Source organism: Vigna radiata, unplaced genomic scaffold, assembly GCF_000741045.1.
Source record: "Vigna radiata var. radiata cultivar VC1973A unplaced genomic scaffold, Vradiata_ver6 scaffold_86, whole genome shotgun sequence".
Classification (NCBI taxonomy): Eukaryota; Viridiplantae; Streptophyta; class Magnoliopsida; order Fabales; family Fabaceae; genus Vigna; species Vigna radiata.
This window is the reverse complement of record NW_014543269.1, coordinates 1,182,235-1,206,548: the sequence shown is the minus strand read 5'-3', so window position 1 is coordinate 1,206,548 and position 24,314 is coordinate 1,182,235. Positions and strand designations below refer to the sequence as shown.

General features: G+C 30.1%; 1 protein-coding gene across 1 annotated transcript; it reads right to left on the bottom strand.

Annotated features, from left to right (window-relative positions):
- Positions 1-8,969: 8,969 nt before the first annotated feature.
- LOC106754210 (dnaJ homolog subfamily B member 13) lies at positions 8,970-10,828 on the bottom strand. Its single transcript, XM_014636210.2, has 3 exons — positions 10,656-10,828; positions 10,323-10,549; positions 8,970-9,624 (listed from the first exon to the last, which is right to left on the bottom strand). The coding sequence occupies exons 1-3, from the start codon at positions 10,818-10,820 to the stop codon at positions 9,186-9,188; spliced, it is 831 nt and encodes a 276-aa protein (XP_014491696.1). The 5' UTR covers positions 10,821-10,828; the 3' UTR covers positions 8,970-9,185.
- Positions 10,829-24,314: the final 13,486 nt, after the last annotated feature.

Below are 24,314 nucleotides of genomic sequence, written 5' to 3'. Positions count from 1 at the left end.
ACTGTAACACTATTGGCCATTGATGAAGGTTGAAAAACATTTATTTTCATATGTCATTTTAGACCAAATTACTCCCTTTACTACTTAGAATGAGCTTAGAATCAAGCAAAACTCAATAAATGAGTCTGTAGAGAGTCAAAAGATGTTTTTAGCGATATTATGCTTGTTTTGCATTGTTTTGTAGCATTTCTGAGAAAATGAAGAATGGAGTTGAAGATAAAGGTCGTAGACTCAAGAAAAGAGAAGAAAATTGAAGATTTGAAGAGTCGACGCACCGCCCGGCGGCAAAATCCACCGCCGGGCAGTCCAGGGCGAGGAGTAGGCACCTGGCGTTGGTGCTGGGCGGATTTGCGATTTGAGGGAAACCGCCAGGCGGTAGACCCCTACCGCCGGGCGGTAGTGCGATTTGTGGGAAACCGCCGGACGCCACACTTATTCCGCCGGACGGTTGTCTGCTGGGCTTGGGCCTGTTTTCTGTTGCGCTCCTCACCTATAAATAGCCCTATTGCGAATTGAGATGCATTCTTTTGACAGAAGGGGGCGGCCAAACCTAATTTCACTCTCTGGAGAGGATCTCTTGGATGCTTAGGCTCCTTTTAATCTTTTCTAGGGTTTGCTTTTCCATTCTTCATCCTTTTTCATCTAGATTCACCATGAAAATGGTGAACTAAACCCTATTGTTGTTGGGGAAAACAATGTAATCTTTTGATACTCTCTTTTATTGAAACTATTGATTATTTATATGGTTTCCATATGTTTTGATTGTTAATTGTTGGGTTCTCATCTGTGCTTAATGCTTTTATCGTTTAACTCATTCGATAACTGTTGTTTGTCTTTATTGATACGGGGACGTACAGTAATGTCATGAACTGGTGAGTAATTCCTTGATTATGAAATAGCACCTAGGGATAGAGGTAGGACGATCAATTGTTTTTAACTTCTGCTCTATAATGCTTTATTAATCTCTAGGGGAGGCTAGGGATAGCAAGCCAGTAATTAGTAATAGGCTCTTTTCACCGAGGGATTGGGTTAAGGGTAGGCTAAGAAAGTTGCATGACAATTAATTAATCAAGCTAATAATTCAAGAGGAGTAAATAAGAGAGAGCGGATAAGATGAAATTGTAAACCCCCAACAACTCCATTCATCCATTGTTTTCTTCTTGTCATTTGAATCAATCTCTTTTGCATGTTCATATTTTATTCACACATCCTATTAATTAATTTTTATTTTCAAGTCTTACGATTTTAATTCACGCGAACGATACGGCCTTTCGAGTCCCTTGGGAAAATGATACTTGGACTTACCATTTATTATTACTTGATACGATTTGGTACGCTTGCCAATCTGTTAACAGTCATCTATCCAAATCTTTCTTCTATAGAAAATTTGGTGTTCCAAAGGGAAAATTCAAGTGGATTCATAAGGAACCAATGCCTCTCACTAACAGCAAAGGCCCAAATTCATTTGGGTACCTGCATCAAAACCCTTTGATTGTTTTGTAGGGAAGTGAGATGAACTGAAGGCAAAATGGCTCAAGGAAAGCTCATATGTGAATCGTCTACTCCTTGAGTTCTACAAGTGTGGTAACAAGATTTATTTATGTCAAAACACGCATCACTCATTCATTATAAATTCATGTTGATGTATGTGATGAACCTTGTTTGTTTAATATGAAAACTTTGTGTGAAAAACTGTGTTTGCAATTTTTAACCGATTATATACATAATATAATCGATTAGACTTTTCTCAGTATTTTCTCTATTTTCATGATCTGCGTTTTGTCTTGTTCTAATCGATTAGAAACTAATATAATCGATTAGATTTTTCATTGTTTGCTATGTTTGCTGAATCTGTGAAATGCAATGGGGTAATATGTGAAACAAATTGTTAATCGATTAAATCTGGATGTTTTGGGCTTTTAAAATTTTCAAATGGGCTTCTTCCAGACCTTAATTAACTAGGTTAACTGTTGAAATTGATTATTTTTTTCTTAAGTCGTATATTGTTTGCAACTGAATAAAAAACCCATTTCTGATAAGATAATATCTTGAACTCTGAATTCAAATGGCTTCCCCATCAAGACGAGGGTAAGAGATTTGCTCCAACTGTAAATCATGTTAGTCTCACTGGATGGAACCAGTTATTGATGAGGTTGATCCGTTAGAGGTTGATAAATCCAAGTATTCTTTCAAGCCTAAGTATGAGTTTGAGAGTTATGTGGTAAAATCAATTGATGAGCCAATCTGCCAAGCTTGCCAGAATTGAGAAATCCCTTTCAAGAGTTCATAGAAAGTTGGACAATAGTTTTGACAATGATAACATCTTTGGAAACACTTATGAAGAGGAGGAGATTAATGAGGATGATCATGCTGAAGAAGAGTTCATAGATATCTCTGACTAGAATAGCGATTAAGATTAAGTTTGAATTTTGTTTTGGTTTTAAATTGTTGTAATTAAGCCACGAGGCTTCTTCTGTTGAACAATTTACTATTTTAATGTTTGGATGTTTTAAATTTGGTTTAATGATATTATTCTGGTTTTGAACAAATCCTTGTGCTTAATGTTTAAACTATATCTGAACGAATGGATTTATATCTGATTGGAACTACTGGAATCCACTCTATGATTGATTGAATTTAATGAATGAATCGATCTGCAATATTACACTGTCATATGTTCATTACTCATTCATCTTCTGTCACGGATCATACATTATTACACAACTGAAGTTTTATCATGATTATCTTGTACTAACACTCAACATTGTTGAGAAATTTATGTTTGTAGGTTGAAATTTGATCTTCAGTGTTAAAAGATCAAAATTATGCATTTGATCAACTTTGTGCAATTTAACAGATTAAAGGGATTTATAATCAGTTAAATATTTCTCATTGTAGATATCTTAATCTGTTACATTATTAATGTAATTGATTAAGTAGTAGAAAATGGTTATACATGTTTATAATGTTTATATCTATTGATCTTTATTGCTAAACATGTCTTAATTGTTCTTATATGCATGATTAGCATATTACACATGTCATATGTTGCATATTGATAAAAAAACGTTTTGAAATTCTTTATATATGCTTTATTATGAAAGAGCACCACGTTTGCAGATATTCTTAAACAGTTTTCATATACTCTGCTGCATAATTTGCTGGTATCAAACATGTACACTGCTATAATACTCTATTGCATACTTCATCTTGATTATTGACATTTGCACTTGATATCACTTCATTAGAATTCAATATCCATACTCTGATATGTTATATATCTGGTGTTATATTGTTTCATTATGATCAACTGAACTTTGATTCTTACTTTGTAATCAATCTTAATATGCTCATTTTGATTAAATGCTACATTTTCTAATGATAGGAGAAGCATCACAATCTTCAATGATATGTAAGGATTTAATTTTGATGTCTCTTTTGCACTTTATTTTCATATGAAAATGTGAAAACTTTCTATATCTTTTGTTTTTATACAGTTTTGAAACTGGTATAAAAAAATTATTTTATAATCAGTATAAAAATGGTTTTTTATATTAGTGTTTGTAATTAATGTTAGAGATCAATTTAGATTCCAATTCACAAACTAATTAAAACTTTTTATTTTTAATAAATATATATTTTTAGATATTTATATTAATCAATTTAGTTATTAATTATTTTAATCTCTAATTGTGATTTCATGTTTTCTTTGCATCTGCATCGTGTGTATATATATATATATATATATATATATATATATATATATATATATATATATATATTCATTTTTTTCTACTTATTTCAAGATTTCAGTGACATGTGATATGGAACATACTTAACAATCCCCGTTACCTACTCTTTCACTTCTTTAGGCTTCATCTTTAAATCCTTTTAGATATATTTCTAAGATTAATATTGACCTATAAAACCTCATGAAGGGTTTGTTCTGTAGTAACATGCTAATCTTTTTATACTATATAAAAATTGAAAATTCAAAATGATGAATGTTTTCCTTTTACTAATACATAAAAAGCTTTTTATATCAATTTAAAAAACTATTTATACTGGTTTTGAAATCAATATAGGATTATAAAAAGTATTAAAAGGCTAGGTTTTCTAGACTATATAAAAATTGAAAATGATGAATCTTCTCCTATTACTAATTCATAAAAACTCTTTTTTGAAAACCTTTTTATATTAATTAAAAAAAGTTTTTTATATTTATTTTTGAACCAATATGGAAACAAGGATTATAAAAAGTATTTAATCTTTTATATCGAATCTAAAACTAGTATAAAAGTCAAAACTAATATAGTAAAGATATATAATTTATTACAGTTTTGTCAGTGCGACATTTTTTATACTAATTTTGAGTCCAATTAATAAAAAATGTTGTGTAATTTATTATTTTTTTTGTCATCATATTCTTGATCCAATCCATATAGAAAACTTGTTATATTTAAAAAACTGTTATATCTTGAAAATTATAATGGGTATAAAACATTGTTAAAATTGTTATTTTTTTACTAATAAAGGTTAAAAGATATAATAGTCTAATATTAATACAAATAAGATGTTTTGTATGTCGTGACAAACACATAGAATGCAAAGGTTAAATTTGGATAAATATAAAACCTCTTGGTAGCTCATATATAACAAGATTTTTTATATATGTATTCCACGCTTATACCATGTATTCGTTCCATACCTATTAGAAGTGCACTGATTATGGGAAAATAATATTGAAGATTTAGGACAGAGAAGTTAGCTGTTGAATTTTACTTGTAATTCAACTTTCATATCTTAATTTATGCAGTCCAATATTTTTTTAATACATTTATCTTATTGTTCCTAAAAATAATATTATTTCTTTGTTGTCATATATTTTTCACCATGACTATCCTCGTAACTTTCCACATTTGATTTATAAATTCTTTTCAACCAAGTCTTGTTGTGAGATGTAAGTATAATTTATGTGAGATTGTTACATGTAAAATAGAAGTGATTATTGGTTACACATAACACACAACTTATCTCTAATAAGAATTTCTCTTAAATTCCGCTCTTATTATATTGTATAGCATGTTTAGTTAAGCTCTTTTTACATAGTCTCATCCCCTATGTAGCTTTTTTTTTTTTAAATTTATTCTTAGACTAGATATTATTTCATAACGTCATAAGATGGATTTCAAAGTTTATTAATTATAATATACAAATATATGAATAAATTATCATTAATGCAAACTGTAATACCTTTCCAATAGCTTGTATTCATTTATCAATCACAGTATTAAAATAAAAACATTAACCATTCAGGCAAGGGATATTAGATTAAATGTAATAGACACAAGATTTATAGGTTATTATTAGACTAGTTTTGTGTATACACCGTTTATAAAATAAATTTCATCAACTATTGTTGAGGAAATTAAGAGAGAAATATCTTTTGTTAAGACTTACTTTTATTTTTTATTTGTTCATCTTTGAACATAATTGTACTAACTTTATGTGAATATTATAAATATATATATATATATATATATATATATATATATATATATATATTAAGAAAAATTATTATTTAATATAATAAAGAAAGTATAAATAAAGAAGATAAAATTAATAAAAATACTACATTTAATCATCTAACATATTTAGTAACAAATGTCAGAAATATTCAGACACCATAAACTAGACATAGGCAAATAAGTAGGGGATCATACAATTTCTGGTCTGACATAGATGCACCACTTTGTCCGGATGCGGATGCGCATTCAATGGATTATTCGCTGGGAACATTCAACTAGGGCTAAGCCGTCAATCTACAACCTAATGCTTCATTCTATTCTACCGATGTTATTCCATAATTAGACATGTTGCATAAATTTTAGTAATTCTTAAAATTCAAATTATAGGTTATTTAAATGATTACTACAAACACTTAGACTGTTTTTTTCTGAATAAAAAAAGGAAATGTCAGCGCATTCCGAATTCTAGGTTCTCAGTGTTGGCATTGGTCACGACCTGCAGTATCTTGTAATAATCCACACCTCGTCCTCGTCTCTTGTTTTGTCGTTTTCACTTTTTGCTTGTGAAGTTATTTTGGAATAGATTTTAAATATACTGAAAGTTACAAGTTATTTATAATTTATTTAATTCTATTTTTTATTTTAATATTCTGTATGTTTGATTTAATTTTTATGTAATTCAAATAAAAAATTGATTTTATAAATTGAAATAATTACTATTCATAATGTTATATACAGAAAAAGAAAATTCAATATTGCATTACATCAATTTATTTAAATAGATTAATTTGTTCAAATTAAAAATATATACTATTTCTAAAAAATAAAATTACCACAAAATTAAATAAGAATTAATTATTTTAAATATTTAAAATTACTATTGCATAATAATAGATTTTTACTAAATTGGAAATTTTTTTTTAAACAATTAAGTATATGTAAGTTTACTTAAAGATGTTCATTGGATTGAGTTACTTAATGATTTAATTGATCCAATCAAACCTATTTGGACTGAGTTGGATTTTATTTATAATTGAATCAAACTTGATTTAATTCAACTTTTTCTTATTAACACACTTTTATATTAGATTAAGTTATCTAAGATCTAACTGCATCAAATTGAACTTATTTAGATTGTGTTGAATTTCATTTATAATTGAATCAAAATTGACTCAATCCAGATTTTCTTAACATACTTTTATATTGGGCTGAGTTACCTAATGATCTAACTTGATCCAATCGAATCCATATAGATTGGATTGGGTTTCATTTATAATTGAGTCAAACCTGACTCAACCCAAATTTCCTTATTAACATACTTTTTATATTGGGTTGAGTTACCTAATTATCTTTAACTTGATCCAATCGAACTTGAATTGGGTTTAATTTATAATTGAGTCAGGACTCAACCCAAATTTCCTTATTAACATACTTTTTTATTAGATTGAGTTATCTAATGATCTAATTTGATCAAATCAAACCCATTTAAATTGAGTTAGGTTTTATTTATAATTGAGCCAAACTTGACTCAATCCAAATTATCTTATTAACTTACTTTTATAGCCATAATGGGTTTAGTAAGAGTGACTTGATATCTAACCCAAATTTTATACTTTTGTGGAATAATTATATTTTCATGTCTTAAAATTAGTTACGATAAAGTTGTTATAACTTGATTTATTAATTTATTTAATTTCTTTAATTAATTCTTATAAACATTGTTTTATTTTTAATTAGTTTAATACTTAAAAATTTATAAAATCCTTTAAACTCTTAATACAATTAAACTCAATCCAATTCAAACCAATTGAAAATAGATTGAATTGTATTTAATTTAAAAAAGAGTAAAACAAGTATAACCATTCCAACACAATATTTTTTCAGTGGATTGAATAATGAATTTACCTAAATCTTACTCAAATCATATTGCAAAGTTATATCATTTTACGTCAAACTAGCTTATCAATTGTCTATCTTATTGATTAAGTTCTCCAACTGAGCCCGTGTTTCTAATAAAATTTAATCATTATTTAAAAATATTTGTTAATGTCAATTTTTAATATATTGATTATGTGAGAAAGTAATTTAAAGAATACAAATTCTAACTTTCATATTATTTTTTCACTGTTAACTCTTATTCGTTTTAGTACTAACTCTATATAAAAAAACTTGTACTTAAAACAACCCAAAAATTTATGTATCCGACAAAATTTTACGAACTAAGTTTATGAAAGAAAAAAAAACATATGAAGTGGTAAATTTTACTGATATAAACACATTTTCTTATGTTTTCAATATCAACTAAATTATAACTCACTTTTATTCATAACATACGTATATAAATGAGGTTGTTTAAAATATTTTTTATCAAAATTGGTAAAGTAGTTAAGAAAAAGAACATAACTTTTATTGTACTAAGTATATATGGACATTTCTATCTATCTATCTATATATATATATATATCCCTAGATAGCATATAAGTAAAAGTACCTAATGGGTAAAACTTCAAATTTTTATCAAGTTGAGCATATATTTATGTCATCCTAAATTAAGATGCCCCAGCATGAATATTCATTGAGGCTTTACTTATATTTAAATGGTGATAAATGAAGTAGTAATGAAGTTAAATGATGGTTTTAATCATCAAATTCTTATTTCCATATATTTTGTGCGAGTTCTCTATCTATTTAAATTGATTATTGTTTTAAAAGGGTTAAATATGTTTTTAGTCCTTATATTTTGGGACGATTTTGGTTTTAGTCCATTTTCAAACTAAGGTACAATTTAGTCTTTCAACCTTAGAAAACTCTGGTTTTAGTTCTTTTTATTAAATTTTTTTAACTTTATTTGTTGTTTCAAGCATGCATATCAGTTAACATTGAAGCAAAAATGTATCAAACACTGTAAACAATTCAAATGCTATAATGAAATGTGTTTGAAATAACAAATAAAGTTAAAAAAATTTGGTAAAAAGGACTAAACCCAGAGTTTTTTAAAGTTGAACGACCAAATTATACCTTAATTTAAAAATGGATTAAAACCAAAATCGCCTGGACTAAAAACATATTTAACTCTTTTCAAAATTAGTGTATGCGGATATTGATCCTTAGTTAATCTTAACAGTGCAATAAGAAGATATGAGAAGAAATTAATAGAAGAATAATCTGTAGAGTGTTGGAAACAAACAAATGCTTTTCGAAAACATCAAGTGTTTAATGTTGTATCCTCACCTTTTTTGAAAAGTCTATGTATTTATTAGGAAGCAATTTGTCTAAAATAGCAGCATAAACATGTTGTAAGTCATTGAAGTTGTCTCGGAAAAAGGGAAGCGAAAAGCTTGTTACTTTTTTCAAGAAATTAGAAAAGCTTTTTACCTTGATCATATAAACTACCTGACATTCCAGACATTAAAGGCTGCTAAGCTAAGAATATCTCCACACGCATTTACTGCACAATCACGAGGATAATAACTTCTTCGTCAGCAGCCTCATCTTTAACAAAGAAACAAAAGTTTTATTTCTCTATGCTCAAAACTCATCCTCAGACTAAGAACCACACAACACCCGCAATACAGAAACAAAATTGTAATCCCTAAAAAAATCTCAAATTTGACTTGACCCTATCAAGATTATGCTCTTTGAATCAACATGAACGTTTCAATCACTCAAAAGCTTCTTCATTTCGAGCTTCTGGTAAGGAGTGAGGTCGTCTGGGAATGTGATTTTGAACTTTATCCTCAAGTTTCCCTTCTTTTTTGGCTCCTTTGGGAGAGGCATTCCTTCTCTTTCAACAACCTTTTCATATTCAGGATGAATAATTTGGTCGATAGGCACAGTTAAGTTTCTTCCATCAAGGGTGACCAGCTTCACAGTGTACCCTGTCAAGGCTTCCACAAGAGATATCTTCTGGGTCACTACAAGGTCGTCTCTATCTCTAGTATAAACTCTGTGAAGTTCTTCATATATAAACAGAACAAGATCAGCTGGTCTGTGATTTTCCAGTTCATATCCCTTCTCCAGATACGTCAGCTTCGTGCCCTTCTTCCAACCAGGCTGCAATTGCACTAAGAATACCTCTTCCACCAGCTTACGTTGCCTGCATCCACAAGGAAATTAATCAAACAACAAACCAGGAAATTATACAGAAACAAACTTCATCACACTAAGGATAACAAGTTTTTCACTGTTAAATAATTACCAGAAGCAAATGCTTCTCGGTAAGAGAAACAATTACCATTTGCTACATCAACCAGACCTACAGAAACTTTTGCAGCATATTCTATGCAAGCTACACGCATCAGTAAAAATACACAACTGAAAAAAGTGTCCAGACAATAGATTCAAGCAAGCAAGTTCTCAACTTTGATTTTTCATGACTCACCACAAAATGAAACACAGACAAAAGTCAGCACAACACTTTTTGGTGATACATTCAGCAAAAACTATCAAACGGTTACAAGCCAAGCTAGTTTCTTCTTTACATAACCATACTCTTTGAAATCTTACTCCTGTTCAAAATCCAAGAATTAGTACCCAGGACTTAGAAATCTGTTCATAACTGCAATTTCAGCAACAAGATCAAGGGTTTTGGATTCGCCAGAACCACAGTTTCATTTGTCTACAATTTCCATCAAATTAAGGATCTCAATGAAAGTAAAATTTACCTTCACAGAACTGTACTTGTACAAAACCAAAATCAAAACCATTTTCATAATACCAGCACTGAGTACTGCACATTGGCATTAGAAACAAACGGGAATGCAGGAAGTCGAAACAAAAAGACAAACTACTCACCCTGGGGCCTGTATGATGGATCGACTTATTTTCACCTCCTTAGCGATTCCCTTATATAGCTCCTCCAGAGTACAAGGCACCTTGCACTCCATTGGAGGTGCTTTGGGGAGCGGGTTCTGGTATCGGGTGGGTCCACCATCACCAGATGCACCAGCATCAGCAGCAGGTTCCACCCGAGCTTTTAGAGTAGAATCAAAAAGTGCCCTTTTGTGGGGATCACTTAAAACCTTCCAGGAGAAAACAACGTAAAAAATGGGAAATCGTTCATTTTGTTTAAACGAAACCCACCATTCAAAGATTGAATCTTTGTGACAACCTTGAAGAGAAACTAACCTCATACGCTTCAGATACTTGTTTAAACATGGATTCAGCGTCTTCCTTATTCGTGAGATTTTTGTCGGGGTGCCATTTCATGGCGAGTCTCTTGTACGCTCTCTTCAGGTCCTCATCCTTAGCATCCCTATCGACCTGAAGGATGTCGTAGTAATTAACACCCATATTTGGTGTTTCCGATTCTCGCTTTCGCTTCGTCAGCTTGGCGTTTTGAATACACTGTTCTTTTCAGTTTTTTGGGTTCAGAATGTCGTGAAAAGTTCCACAATAGACAACGGGTTGACAGTGAGTGTCTACTCCGTTCTTCAGATCACCGCTTTATACTGCAATTTTGGTTCATGCAGATGTTATTTTCCTTAAATATTTATTATCCTTTGTTTTTTAGCATTGACTGTGAAAATTATTTGAAATAAGTAATTATGAGACCATTTATTGTCCATCTTTTATTACTCATAACTGCTAACAAATAAATATTTAAAATAAATCTTCAGTTGCATTAACGCTACAACTCCAATCAAAATTCTGATCCACGTCAAATCAAATACACTCTTCTATTACCATTTTAAACATTTTATTTTTCCTTTTTAAATACTAATTACAAATTATTTAAACATAAATCAGTTAACAAGAACAAAGTAAAAAACACTATTTTTATGTTTCTAATAATAATTTCCTGCCTATTCCTTTTAATTTTTTATTTATTTTAATAAACATTCATGCGTTATTATATCCTCTCTATTATTATAATTTTATGTATATTAGTTAAATAAAAAATTGATGTTAACTTGAATTTTAAACAATATTTATAAAAAATGGGTTTTATTAAAAAAAAAACAATAAGAACGAGGGATGTAAATACCCATGTTTTTCAAATTTTAACCTTGAAATGAATGTATTACTTTCTCACTTTATAAATATAAGTAGAAAAATATCATGTTTGATAGAATTAATGTAAATAATAAATTTCACCATATTAATTCATTGAATATTATTATTTCAAAAATACTCTTTTTTATAAATTTAAAAACTATGGTTAATAAATATAATTGAAATTAATTTTAAAAAGTACTTTTATAACATAAATAATAATGTTAAAAAAAATTAGGTTTAATAGTCAATTTTGTCTTCAGTTTCACTGATAAATCTTAATTTAGTCCCTCGTTTTAAAAGTGATTGAAATGGGTCCTTATTTTCCAAATTTTGAATCAAATTAGTCTCTTCGGTCAAACAGAAACAAACAACATTAAGGCTTGATGATTTGGCAGATTCTATAAAATAATATCTCTTATGCTAAATCATTAAACCCTTAAGACCATTTGATTCTGTTTAACAAAAGGGACTAATTTGACTCAAAATTTTGAAAGTGAGAGGATCCATTTCAAACACTTTTAAAACGAGGGACTAAATTGAGATTTGTCAACGAAACTGGGGACAAAATTGGCTATTAAACCAAAAAATTATTATTGCTTTTGTAAAGGTGCATAATTTCATTTGATCATATTTGTCTTAATACAAAACACATTAATCTAAACACGTACAAACACATATTGTGTATTAAAGTTTCAAGAATGACAACAGGTTGAACATGAATAATATTTATCTGTTAATTAATCTGTAATAAAAAATTCATTTGTTATCCGTCTCGTTACTCATTGGATACTCACTTAAAAAAATATCCATGAACATTTTAAAACTCGTGAATACTTCTAGATACTTGTGAATAAATATATTTTGTAAATTTTCAAAATAAAATAAATAAATTTTCAATATATATATATATATATATATATATATAAAATATAAATTAAACTTTTATTTTAATTTTTTATAAATAATAAATATTTATAGATATGGTTAAGCAAATATGGATAATATAATATCCAATTTGACCCATTTATAAACAGATATTAAAATATCTAATATCTATTATCCACGAGTATCAATTATTCATCACGAATTTTATGTGCTACATGAAATAATGTGCATATCTCAAGATAGAAATATACATGATAAGTCCTCACGCATCCACTTTTATTTTTTTATTATAAAAAAATATTTATGAAATTGTAAAACAATTTTTATCAAAAATATTATAAGAACAAATAATTTGTATATATCATTACTATTAAATTAAATAGCTTTTAAATTTTACAAATAATTATTAAAAAGATAAAATAATAAAATTATTATTTTAATATATAAAATAATTAAAATTAGATGCGGTCAAGGATAAAAATGGAAATCTAAATATGTGAATTTGAAGTAACGGTTACTTGAAGGGTAAAATTAGAAAAAAGAAATTGTAAGAAAACGAATCCAATTTTTATATAGGCATAGATAACTTTTATATATTAATTAAATAAAAAATATATGTTAACATGAAATTTTAAACAAAATATAAAAATAGATTTTTATTAAAAAATAAATTAGAAAAACGATATATTTAAATACCTATAAAACGCTTAAAGCCCATATTATATATATATATATATATATATATTTTTCAAATATTGTATTTTCTTTTGCATTATTTTTTTATATATATTTTTAAATTTTTAATTTGTCACATAAATTAAATTTTACACTAATTTTCACGAACTTTATCGAATACATTTTTCTTTACTTTTCACTTAAATAAGCAACAAAAAAAATTACTTTAAATCTACTCAATTACTTTCTTTCAAATCCACTCAAGTGAATAGTTCTGTTGCATTTTTTTTTCAAAAGTTTTTCTTTCAATTGCCTTAAATTATTTTCTTTTGTTTAATTATATAAGTAATTTTTTAATTATTTATTTTTTTGGTCTATTTTTGTTTTTTTTTCTTTCTCAAATTCATTTTTGATATTTTTAAGAACTATAAATAATTTGAAAAATCATACATGCCAATATCTATTTTCAAACTAAAATTAATTTTTTTTTAAATTTTAATTTTAATATATTTGTCCATGTGAAAACTTAACTACCATAAATACTCACTTTGATTGTATTTTTTTTAGTTGCGAGATGTGTAAGAAATGTTTATGTAATATTGGATGCATATTATTCAATTTTTTAATTTTCGTCCAGAAATGAATGCATTACTCCCTCAAATTTTTATATCTAAGTAAAACAATATCATGATAGAATTAAATATAAATAATAAATTTTACCACATTAATTCATTAAATATTATTATTTAAAAATATTCTTATTTATAAATTTAGAAATTATGGTAATATATAATTAAAATTACTTTTAAAACAGTACTTTCATAACATAAATAATAATGTTATATAAAAAGTTATTATTTTGTTTTAAAAGGTTACAAAATTCCATCTGATCATATGAGTCATAGCACAACATCCTAAGGCACACAATTCTAAAAAGTATAGCCAGAAACAGTATTTGACAGTCTAAATATGTCTGTTAGCTACTTGAAAAATATGTGCTATTTTATTATAAAAAATATTTATTTAAATCTAAAGTAATTTTTATTAAAAATGGTAATAAAAACAAATATAGACAAATATTAGGTCGTATATATCAAAAGGTATACATGCTAATGTAAGAAAAATCTTCACTGTTAATATTTGTTTATTAAATTAATTTAAATACATATACTATTAAAATATATTATTCTCTTTTGCATTATTTTTTTCGTATATATTTTAAGTATGTGGTTGCATTTTTCTTCATCAAAAGTTTGTCCGACAATTATCTTAAATTATTTTCTATTGTTTATTTATATTATTAGTTTTTTTACTTATTTTTTTTTCTATTTTAGTGTCAAGAATACTAAATTGTTATTTGATGATTTTTATAGTTAAGAATTGATAATCAATTCTAAGATAATTGATTATTAATGATTATTTAAGTATGTATGGTTGTATTTACTTAAAACTGTCTCAAAAAATCAATAATTTTATCTCATATTTGATTATTTCATAAGAAAATTAATATTTATAGTTTGAGAACATGATTATGTATATGTTTATGGTGGATGAATATGATGGTACGCATGACGTTGTAGAAAATGAAATTTAAATATTTATATGTATGGTAGTTGTTCACACATATATGTTATAACAATGAAGAGTATGTCTTGATCATGTACATGGTAGATGGGGTTTGACATAATTTCATGGCTCTCATAGAGATATTCCATGGTGTTGCTTGGTTGTGTATGTGCTGAAAGTAGCAAGAGGTGAGGCGTGTGGTGAAAGTAACAAGAGATCTTAGCACTAGTACAAAAAGGGGCTCTCACCCTAAATTTCTTTAGGGTATTACGAGTGGTAAAACAAAATTTTAGTTTGACATTTGATATCAATATTCAAAACTTTATTTCGATTCAACATGAGTATAGTCTCAAACTTACAAATCTCAAAGAATATAATGTTCACAACTTGACATAAGTTCGAATTTAAACTAATAATTCTTAAATAACATAGTTTTCTGATACAAATTTATTTTTATCAAAAAGCCCCTAAAAGTTTTTCCCAACTTGTCCCTCATCTGTATGCATTTTCAACTGCATATGTAACATCATCATCATCATCTGCTCAAGTATAACAACATGAGTTATACTATCATAGTGCAAACAAATAAGAGTAAGCTAACCATAACATACAATTATTAAATGCATTCATCATATATAATTCAATCATATATCACTATAGTTTATACACACAATTATCCCAATGCCATTAATTCATTTTATTATATTTTTTATTTTTCGTAATATACCGCACTCTGATTTCTCTCAAAGTCATCCTTCTTTTTTCCACAAACCTTACAAGTATATTGTGCTTACTCTCGAAGCCTTATGGTCAAACCTATCTCTGCCTGCTTCCATAAGCCTTACAAGTATACTATGCTTACTCTTTGAAACCTTATGGTCAAACCGCACTCTGTCTACTTTTATAAGTCTTATAAGTACTTTGTTTATGTTAAAACCTTATGGTCAGACCAATCTTTGCTGCTTCCATAAGCCTCCCGAGTCACTCTACTTAAACTCAAAGTCTTATGATGGTAACTAAATACACTACTCCAAGATTTACCATTACAGTAATAAAGACTTATACCTCATTTCATAGCTAACAATTACTCATATTCATTCATCATCACATAATCAACGAATCATATAATCTCATCCATCTAACTCAATCATATTCATTCAATAATCATAAATTGTTACTAATCCATTTTGATCCCGTAAGTATGTCAATACAAAAAATTTATAATAAATAAATTACTCATGTCCATTTACCTATTAATAAGATAAATATCATACTCTTCTTAAAATTTTAACTTACTCATGAGTACAACCTCAACATAATTTTACAAATTGAAGGTTTTGGATCAACAACCCAAATTACTATGACATTACATAAAAAACTATTCTTAGTAAACAACTCACATTGGACATTTGAACAAGTATATTAAGTAACAATATATCTTGAGTCTATTGTGAAATTTACAATTCGATCTAACGGTTAATAAAGTGGAAATCTTAATTTTTGCATAGAGGTCTAAAGCAGAATTTATGTTGAGATCCTTAAAAAACACGAAATTACTTTCTCTAAATGTAGACATGTAATTAAACATCTGAATGGTCAAAGTTATTCAATAAGTCTTAAGAACTACATATCCAAATTCCAGGTTAATCTAATGGTTAACAAAGCAGAAATTAAAGTTTTTACTAAGATAACTTAAGGACAAACATGTAGTGTTGATCCGGTTACTCAAAATTGAGAAAATGATCCTCTTAGTACAGACCTCAATTTAAAAATCTTAGCGGTCATAGTGAAGCAATATATCTCATAATTCATATATCAAAATTTCAACTTAATCTAACAGTAAACGAAGTGAAAATTGAAATTTTACCAAGGTAACTTAGAAATAGAATGAAAGTGGTGATCAATTTACTCTAAATTACGAAATTAATTCCTCTAATTACATGCCTCAAAACACAAATCCGAGAGGTGAAAGTGGATTAACATATCAAAGGAATTATATATCAAAATTTAAGCTCAATCTAACGGTGGAATAAGTAGGAATTTAGGTTTTAGTAAGGTAATTGAGAAAATAAAAAATATAAGGAAAACATAATCAAAGACACCTAAACCATACAATTGGATTGAGTATCTATCTCAACATCCTTATACATCACATATTCAAAATAATAATCACAATTTATTTGAAATTCACATTGTTGCTTATCTTTTTATGAAAATTTAGTTTCTATTTTTGAAATAAGTTGAAAACTTGTTGAGTAGACGTCCAAGAGAGGTACGTCTCAATGGACAACTTAAGTACCTTGTATTTTCTTAGCTAAAGTGTTTCCCAACTAGTTTTTAGAAATTTCATATTATCATCATCCTAAAGGCATCAATCCAACAAAGAACATAGAATAATCAAAAGAAAGTTAACACTTACAATATTAATATTTGCACATTCACATATTCAATACAAGATCACATACAATTTTCATCACCCATGCTCACACAGAAAAACAATAGTAAGAATAATTCTCCTAATACCACAATAGTATTAGATCATCAATGCTTATAACAAAATAATAACAAAGAAAGGTTAGCTCTTCTTACCTGATTCTCTCTTATTCCTAGATGAAGAACACCTATTCAAAACCTCTTTCTACATTCTCCATAACTCAGATTCTAGCCCTAAAATCTCCTTATTTGCTACTAAACTCTTGCTCACTTTCACTCTCATGATGAAAAACTACATTTTCTCACCCTTATTTATAGTTGAAGTTAGGGTTACTATAGTTGAACTACATTTTACTGTAGTTGTACTACATTTTTATTGTAACAGTATTGTAGTTGTGCTACATTTTTACTGTAGCAGTATTGTAGTTGTACTATATTTTTACTATAGCAACAAATGTTTCATGAGGTATTTTCATTATAGCATCATATGTATTTTACTTTAACATCGTACGTATTTTACTATAGTTGTATACACATTTCACTGTAGCATTTTACTATCTGTAATACAATTTTTTCTAAAAATATATATCTTCTTAAGCAAAACTATTTTTCAACGTCTTACATTTGATGTCTTTTATTTTCGACCTTTAATGTCTGCAAAAACACTGACCTCAGCAGAAGAAGTTCATTACGATGAAATAAAAAAAAGACATTGATTGAACTTGTAAATGACCATTTTCGACTTTAATTGATGTCGAAAATGATTATTTTCCGACGTCTTTTTCCCCCATTTTTTTAATAAATAATGATCTATTTTTTACAGTTTTATCAAACTTGAAAAGCAGAAAACCAACAAATGTAACCTAGTTTTGACATTTCATATATCCAAAACTCATTTTCAAATTTGTATGAACTATCAAATATAAAAAAAAAGCTATCACAAATTAATGATGTTATAGTGAGTAGTGTATACTGACTAATTACTTGATATTTTTGGTTTTGATTGCTATAATTATTATTTTTGGATGAAATTTTGTTGCGTTCCTTGAAACCCTTATTTCAGGGAAAAAACACAAGAGTCTTTGTTTTAGGTCTGTCTGAAGTTTAAAAATTATTTGAAAAGTCAGTTTTTGCATATCTTTAAACAAACATAACTTTTGCTTCGGTTACAGATTTGACATTATTATATATCAATTTTGGATAAAAAATTAATTGTTTTCTACTTTTTGTCAATTTATTTTTTTCCTTTTTTTTCAACTTTTAAAAAAATTCACATACTTAGACTTTGAATTTAGATCTAAAATTTTGTGTGGGGACTTCTCATGATTTTTTGGTGCTTTAAACAAATTGTCATGTCATTTAAAGTTCTTTTGAATGTACTCTCAGTTTACCCTAAGTTTGGATGTACGGTATATGAACAACAAATAAGTTCAACAATACCAATATCGATAATTCCAACAAGTTCAACAAATTTATAGCCCATAAAAATGAAAACGAAAGTTCATCAAAAATCCAAAATGTAACTAACATTCTTTTCGCCAGTAAGGGAGATAGGAGAATGTGCCTATGTTCCAAAGAGTACTTGTGCACGAAACCAACCTGTCAAAACGAAAGGAAATCAGACATAAAGTACTTAATCAACATGCATTTGTGTAAAATGAAATAAAGATTAACACTACAAGAAAAATCGTAGTTACATATAGCCAAAATCCGTATATAACTTCCAAAATCTGTATATAAAGTGGTGTTACATACAAATTACATACGATTACAAATTTGTACCTAAAATCCTTATGTAATTACATACGAAAAAATCTGTATCCAAAATTCGTAGGTAATTACATGATTTTATAAAGAATAAAATAAAATATGTGATTTTACATCTGCACTCAATAGCTAAGAGTTTTATATAACTGATAAAAGTGAAATAAAATTTCCAAATGTTCAAATAGCAAGTAGTGATTATTTTTTATAAGTAGAATTCAAAAAAAAAATAAAATTCTTATTCTTTAACAAACTCTTAAACAATTACATTAATAAATGTCTAACAACGTGTTACCTATTCAACAACCACAATTTTAATATATATTCATAATAAACAAATTTAATAATCTAAGTTGGCACTATGTCAAAACCATTTACAATCATAAAAGGTTTTTCAAACTCAACCAACACCAAGATTAATTGACTTTAATAAAGTTTCCAACACTATCTTCAACCTGAATTCTAGGGACTGCACCACAAATGCTAAAGTAGCATTTGATCTCTCTAAACTTGTGCATTTAAGACAAAAAACCATTGAATATACAATAATTAATAGCTTTAGCCACCATAGAGGATCCATGAACAACAAAGTAAGGCTCAAGTATGATCACCCACATAACGATAACCATATTTTTCTAAAAAACCCCAAAAATCACGATGCATCTCAGATTTGGATACCTTGAGTGCTAGATAACAAGCCCCATCACTTGTTTTAACATCCCTTATAGAAACTTCAACAACATTAACCTGGAGAGGTTAAGAATAAATACCATGAAGAAAGCCCACAGGTGGCACCAATTGAGAACTGATAAACCTATGTTCAGAAATGTGAAAAAAAAGGCATCAAAGACGAGTGAGTGAAAACATATGGAGAAAGAAAACCTGTTTTGCTACCTCTCTTTCGTTGTAAATTGAGACTTGAACTAGAACCATGGGATAGGTAGAGTTTCCTAGCTCAATGTCCTCCTTTAGAGGCTCCCATTTGTAATGCTTCTCAGGTCTTCTACCTAAAAGCTTCACCAAGAAAATGAAAAGGCTCTCATATACGTGAATCACATCGCACACCAATTTTGTTCCCAACAAAAAAAAAGAGGATTAGGGTTTTTGAAAATAAAAAATTTAGCTCAAATAGAATTAAACATTTACTTACCAATTAACCACGGTACCAATTACGCACAACGATGGTTCGAATGAGCGAAAATTAGGGTTTTAGTGCACGACCTACGAAAGCTCAACGAGAGAGAACCAAAACTCCACTAAGGGAGAAGGGATGCTCGACAAGAGAGAACCACAACCAGAACATTAATTTAGTGAGGGTTGCAGTGAAAGAGAAAGAAGAATATGTTTGGTGGTGGCATTGAATGAGGCTGAGTGGCTGAACATTTTTTTGCACGAGAAATGGTTGCAGCGCAAGTGAGGAAGAAGAAAATAGGGTTCACAACCTTTTAATATGCATTTTATAAATAACTTAACTTTTTTTATTAATTAATAATATATCCGTACATAAAATTTGTATGTAACTATTTTTCCACTTATATACGGATTTTACATACGGGTATATCTCTCGAAAAGTTCCTGCCAAAGTGCGCCAAGTTATATACAAATTTTACATACGAATAATACATATGTAATTTTTTTTCCTCATTACATATGGAAAAATCCGTATGTAAAGGATTCGTATATAATATACGTATGTAGCTTGCGCATTACATACGGATCTAAATTCGTATGTAATAATTCATATGTAAAACGCAATTTTCTTGTAGTGTAAAAGTGCTAGTCGCTAGAAGCTTCATCTGAGAAAGGTTTGAGCAGAGAAGAAAGTTTTGTGCAAAGATAAAGTGAATAAATTTTCACTCTCCCACCCAAATTTTTAATGAAGTCACTAACATATAACGCTTGTAAAGTGTTATTTTGACATCTTATAGCTCTTTGACTTCTCAAATTAGGGTATTCAACTCATATGGGGATACATTCACTAGCAAAAAATTGCATTTTTAACTCGCACGTTACGCTTCAGTTTTCCTGGAACCGAAGCATATCAAACACGCTGGCAGTGTCGTAATTTTAAGATTAATATATGCTTCGGTTGTTAAGCAACCAGTGTCTAAAGTGTACACTGCCTCGGTTGGCAAGGTGAACCGAGGCATAAACCTCACGTGTCAAAGATATTGTCTCGGTTGACAGATGGACCGAGGCATATAAGCCTCTTACTGTCTCGGTTGGCATGGACCGAGGCATATAAGTCTCTTGGGCTTGGCCCGTCTTAAAGCCAGAAAACCTAAGACACCAAAAAACCTAGCCTCTTCTCTTCTCCTTTTCCCCCAAAAATCCTAGCACCTCTCTTATTCTTCTTTTTCTCGAAGATGTGCGATGGCGGTGGGAGCGCGCGACAGTGCGACGAGAGAGCAGCGACGGTGCTGTGATGGTGGTTGCGATGGCGGTTAGAGCGCGCGAAGGTGCAACGAGAGAGCAACAACGATGCTGCGATGGTGGCTGCGATGGCGGTGAGAGCGCGCGATGGTGCAACAAGAGAGCAACGACGATGCTGCGATGGTGGCTGTGATGGCGGTGAGAGTGCACGACGGTGCGATGAGAGAGCAACAATAGTGGCTATGATGGCGAAAACTCTTTTCTCATGGAGTGGCGAGGACGCGGCGGCGGCAGCGTGATGGTGGTTAGGTATTGGGTTTGCGTTTCTCTTCCTTGGGTTTTTGGTTCTGCTTCTCTACAGGTGGATGGGGAAATGGATTTGGGGGTTCTGCTTCTTGAAGCGCCGTAGGGGCTTCTGATTACTCAGTAGGAAAGGCCTTGTGGTGGATGGTGATGATTGGGGTTGAAAATCTGGGTTGTTAGTGCAGGTTGGAGTTTGGGTGCCACTGGTTCGTGTCAAGAAGAGTGAAAGGCTCTTTGGTTTATGTCAAGAAGCTGCACATATTGTTTATTTTTTGTCTCAAAATTGTGTTTCTGTATACTTTCTTCCTTTTGTCATTCATATCTTCTTTCTTTCTTTTTTTCGGTATAGGTTCTGTTTATATATGCTTTATTTGTTAAGTTTATGGCTTCATTCATTGAATAGTGAGAACTCAACTGCAAGTTTCATATGTGAATGGTTTTCCTTTTCAGTATGTTGTCTTTATATTCCAGTTGCCAATGGTAAGAAGTTTTTTTCTTTTTTTGATTGATCAATAATTCTGGACTTGGTTGAGATTAAAAAGAGAAGGAAAAGAGAAAGCAAAAGAGCATACAAAAAAAGAACAAACAAAACATAATGTGAAAATGTGGAAACGATCTCGGTTGAGATTAAAAAAATTTAAAACACTTTACTGCCTCAATTGTCTGTAAACTGAGGCATAATCTGAATTCTTCTGACTCGATTCAGAACGAGGCAAAGAGTCTACTTTTTTTACCTCGTCTGTATATGCCTCGATTGCGGAATCGATGTCTATAAGCGAAAATAACCGGTGCTTATTCCCTTTACTGCACTAGTGATTTTTACCTTCGTGTCAAGCATTTTATCCAATATGATGTTGGAAATTGAGATTTTTGACGTCTAGTGACCATATGACGTAGAAAAATTATAAATTTTGACGTTAAAATTGAACATTTATTTCAAAAATGCCATCGATCATTTTTAATGTTGGCTTTTTCGTATTACGACGTTGAACGCAAGACGTTGAAGCCTTATGTTGCCCTAGTGTAGTCTAGGGACTTTACCTTGGCCTAAGGCATCAACGGACTAACCTTGTATGTGGTAGGGTGAAACCCATTGGTAATGGCTCTGCAGAGCAGTAGAAGCCACCACAAGTACACAACCCGTCATAGCTCGACATCAATGTTTGTCTGAATAGTCAAGTCTAGAATGCACGATTGTATGTCTTAGGATGAATTAATATAACTTATATATTTATGTTAATTGATGCATTTCTGTTGTATGAAAAATCTTTTGGTACGTTAGCTTATCCTTTCTTTTCTCACTATAGGAAAATACATGATTTTCGGTGGAATATTACCGAAGGCCTTTAGGCCATCGATATTGGCTTGGTTATTTAACTTATCGAAGGATTTATGGCCGTCGGTAAGATGCTCGATTACTAAACCCCAAAACTTGGGTTTCCCTCAGCCATCTTTCATTTTTGAGCCAAATAATTTCGCTTTCTTCTTCGAGCCAGCGAATCCTTGCCAGCTGTCCCCCAATTTGGTTGCTTCAAAGCTCCTTGGCAAACTTTAATTCATGGATGGCGTCTCCATCCTTCGCATAACCATCCACAGACGCAGTCCTCGGTGGCACCTCATTTTGTGGTTGTAGGGGCTCATCATCTTTGCTTGATTCGCACAGGGGCGCTTGGTTAGAGGATTTGTTCGAGACCAAGGGTTCGTTAGAGGGTATTACCAGAGCCTCCATCTCCTTCCCTCATGCGTAGAGGCAGAGGCATTCACTCGTAGAGGATCCTTTGCATATTTGGTAAGTTTCTCGTTCTAGCACTTCGCAAATGGGCACTGTCATGAGGCCTTGTAAATCGCATTTTGCAGGCCATTATAGTGGTGCATCGAAGGTCAAGTGAAGCGCACTCTAGGGAAAAGGTGTGGACAGTGTTCCCTTCTTCCCCTCCCATGGTCTTGGGAGGCTGTCTTCGTCCAGGGAGGCTGTAGCGTGGAGGTAAACTCTTTGTCTCTAAATGAAGTGAGCAGTGTAAAATTATGCTTAAATGTGGAATAAAAATTTGGTCAGATTGCAAGATGTGTTTGCATGTGTGAAATGTACTGTTATGGCTAGATTGCTAAAGGGTATGAATGTTTTAAATGTTTTAGTCCTAGACCTTTGATTCAACTCTGTTTGAGTATTAAAACAAATGTTGTTGTTGTGAAACCGATCATGATATCATGGTATGTGTGCACGTGATATAGCTTGAGTAACTTAAAACCTAAGCAGAATTTGATTTGACTTTGTTCAATGTATGCTCTGAATTGGTTTGTGCAGTATGATTTGTTATAGAACATGTTGTTATTGTTTTGTGCAATGATGGTGTTGACTGTGTTATTTTTCTTTTGTTTCCATTTGCGTTAAAATAGAAGATGTTTGGTTCGATTCATGGTAACAATTGATATAGTGGATTTTTCTATTTTGGGATGGTAATTGATTGAATGATGATGTTATAAGAGTTGTGTTCTATTATGAAATTGTTATGTACGAGTAGGGATGACAAAAAAATCCGTGCCCGCGGGTATCCGCGGATAAAATCCGCTACGGGTATTTAGTACCCGCGAGTATCTTTTACCCGCGGGTAGCGGGTAGTGGGTATTTTAATACCCGCTTGTTAACGGGTCGGGTTCGGGTATCACACTATCTGTGCCCGCGGGTACTCGTTACCGTTAAAAAAATAAAATTACATATTTATTCCATATTAGGTTTAAGAAACTGAAGGCTTTCTTTCATTTTCAATACTAATTAATGGAAGATTTTTT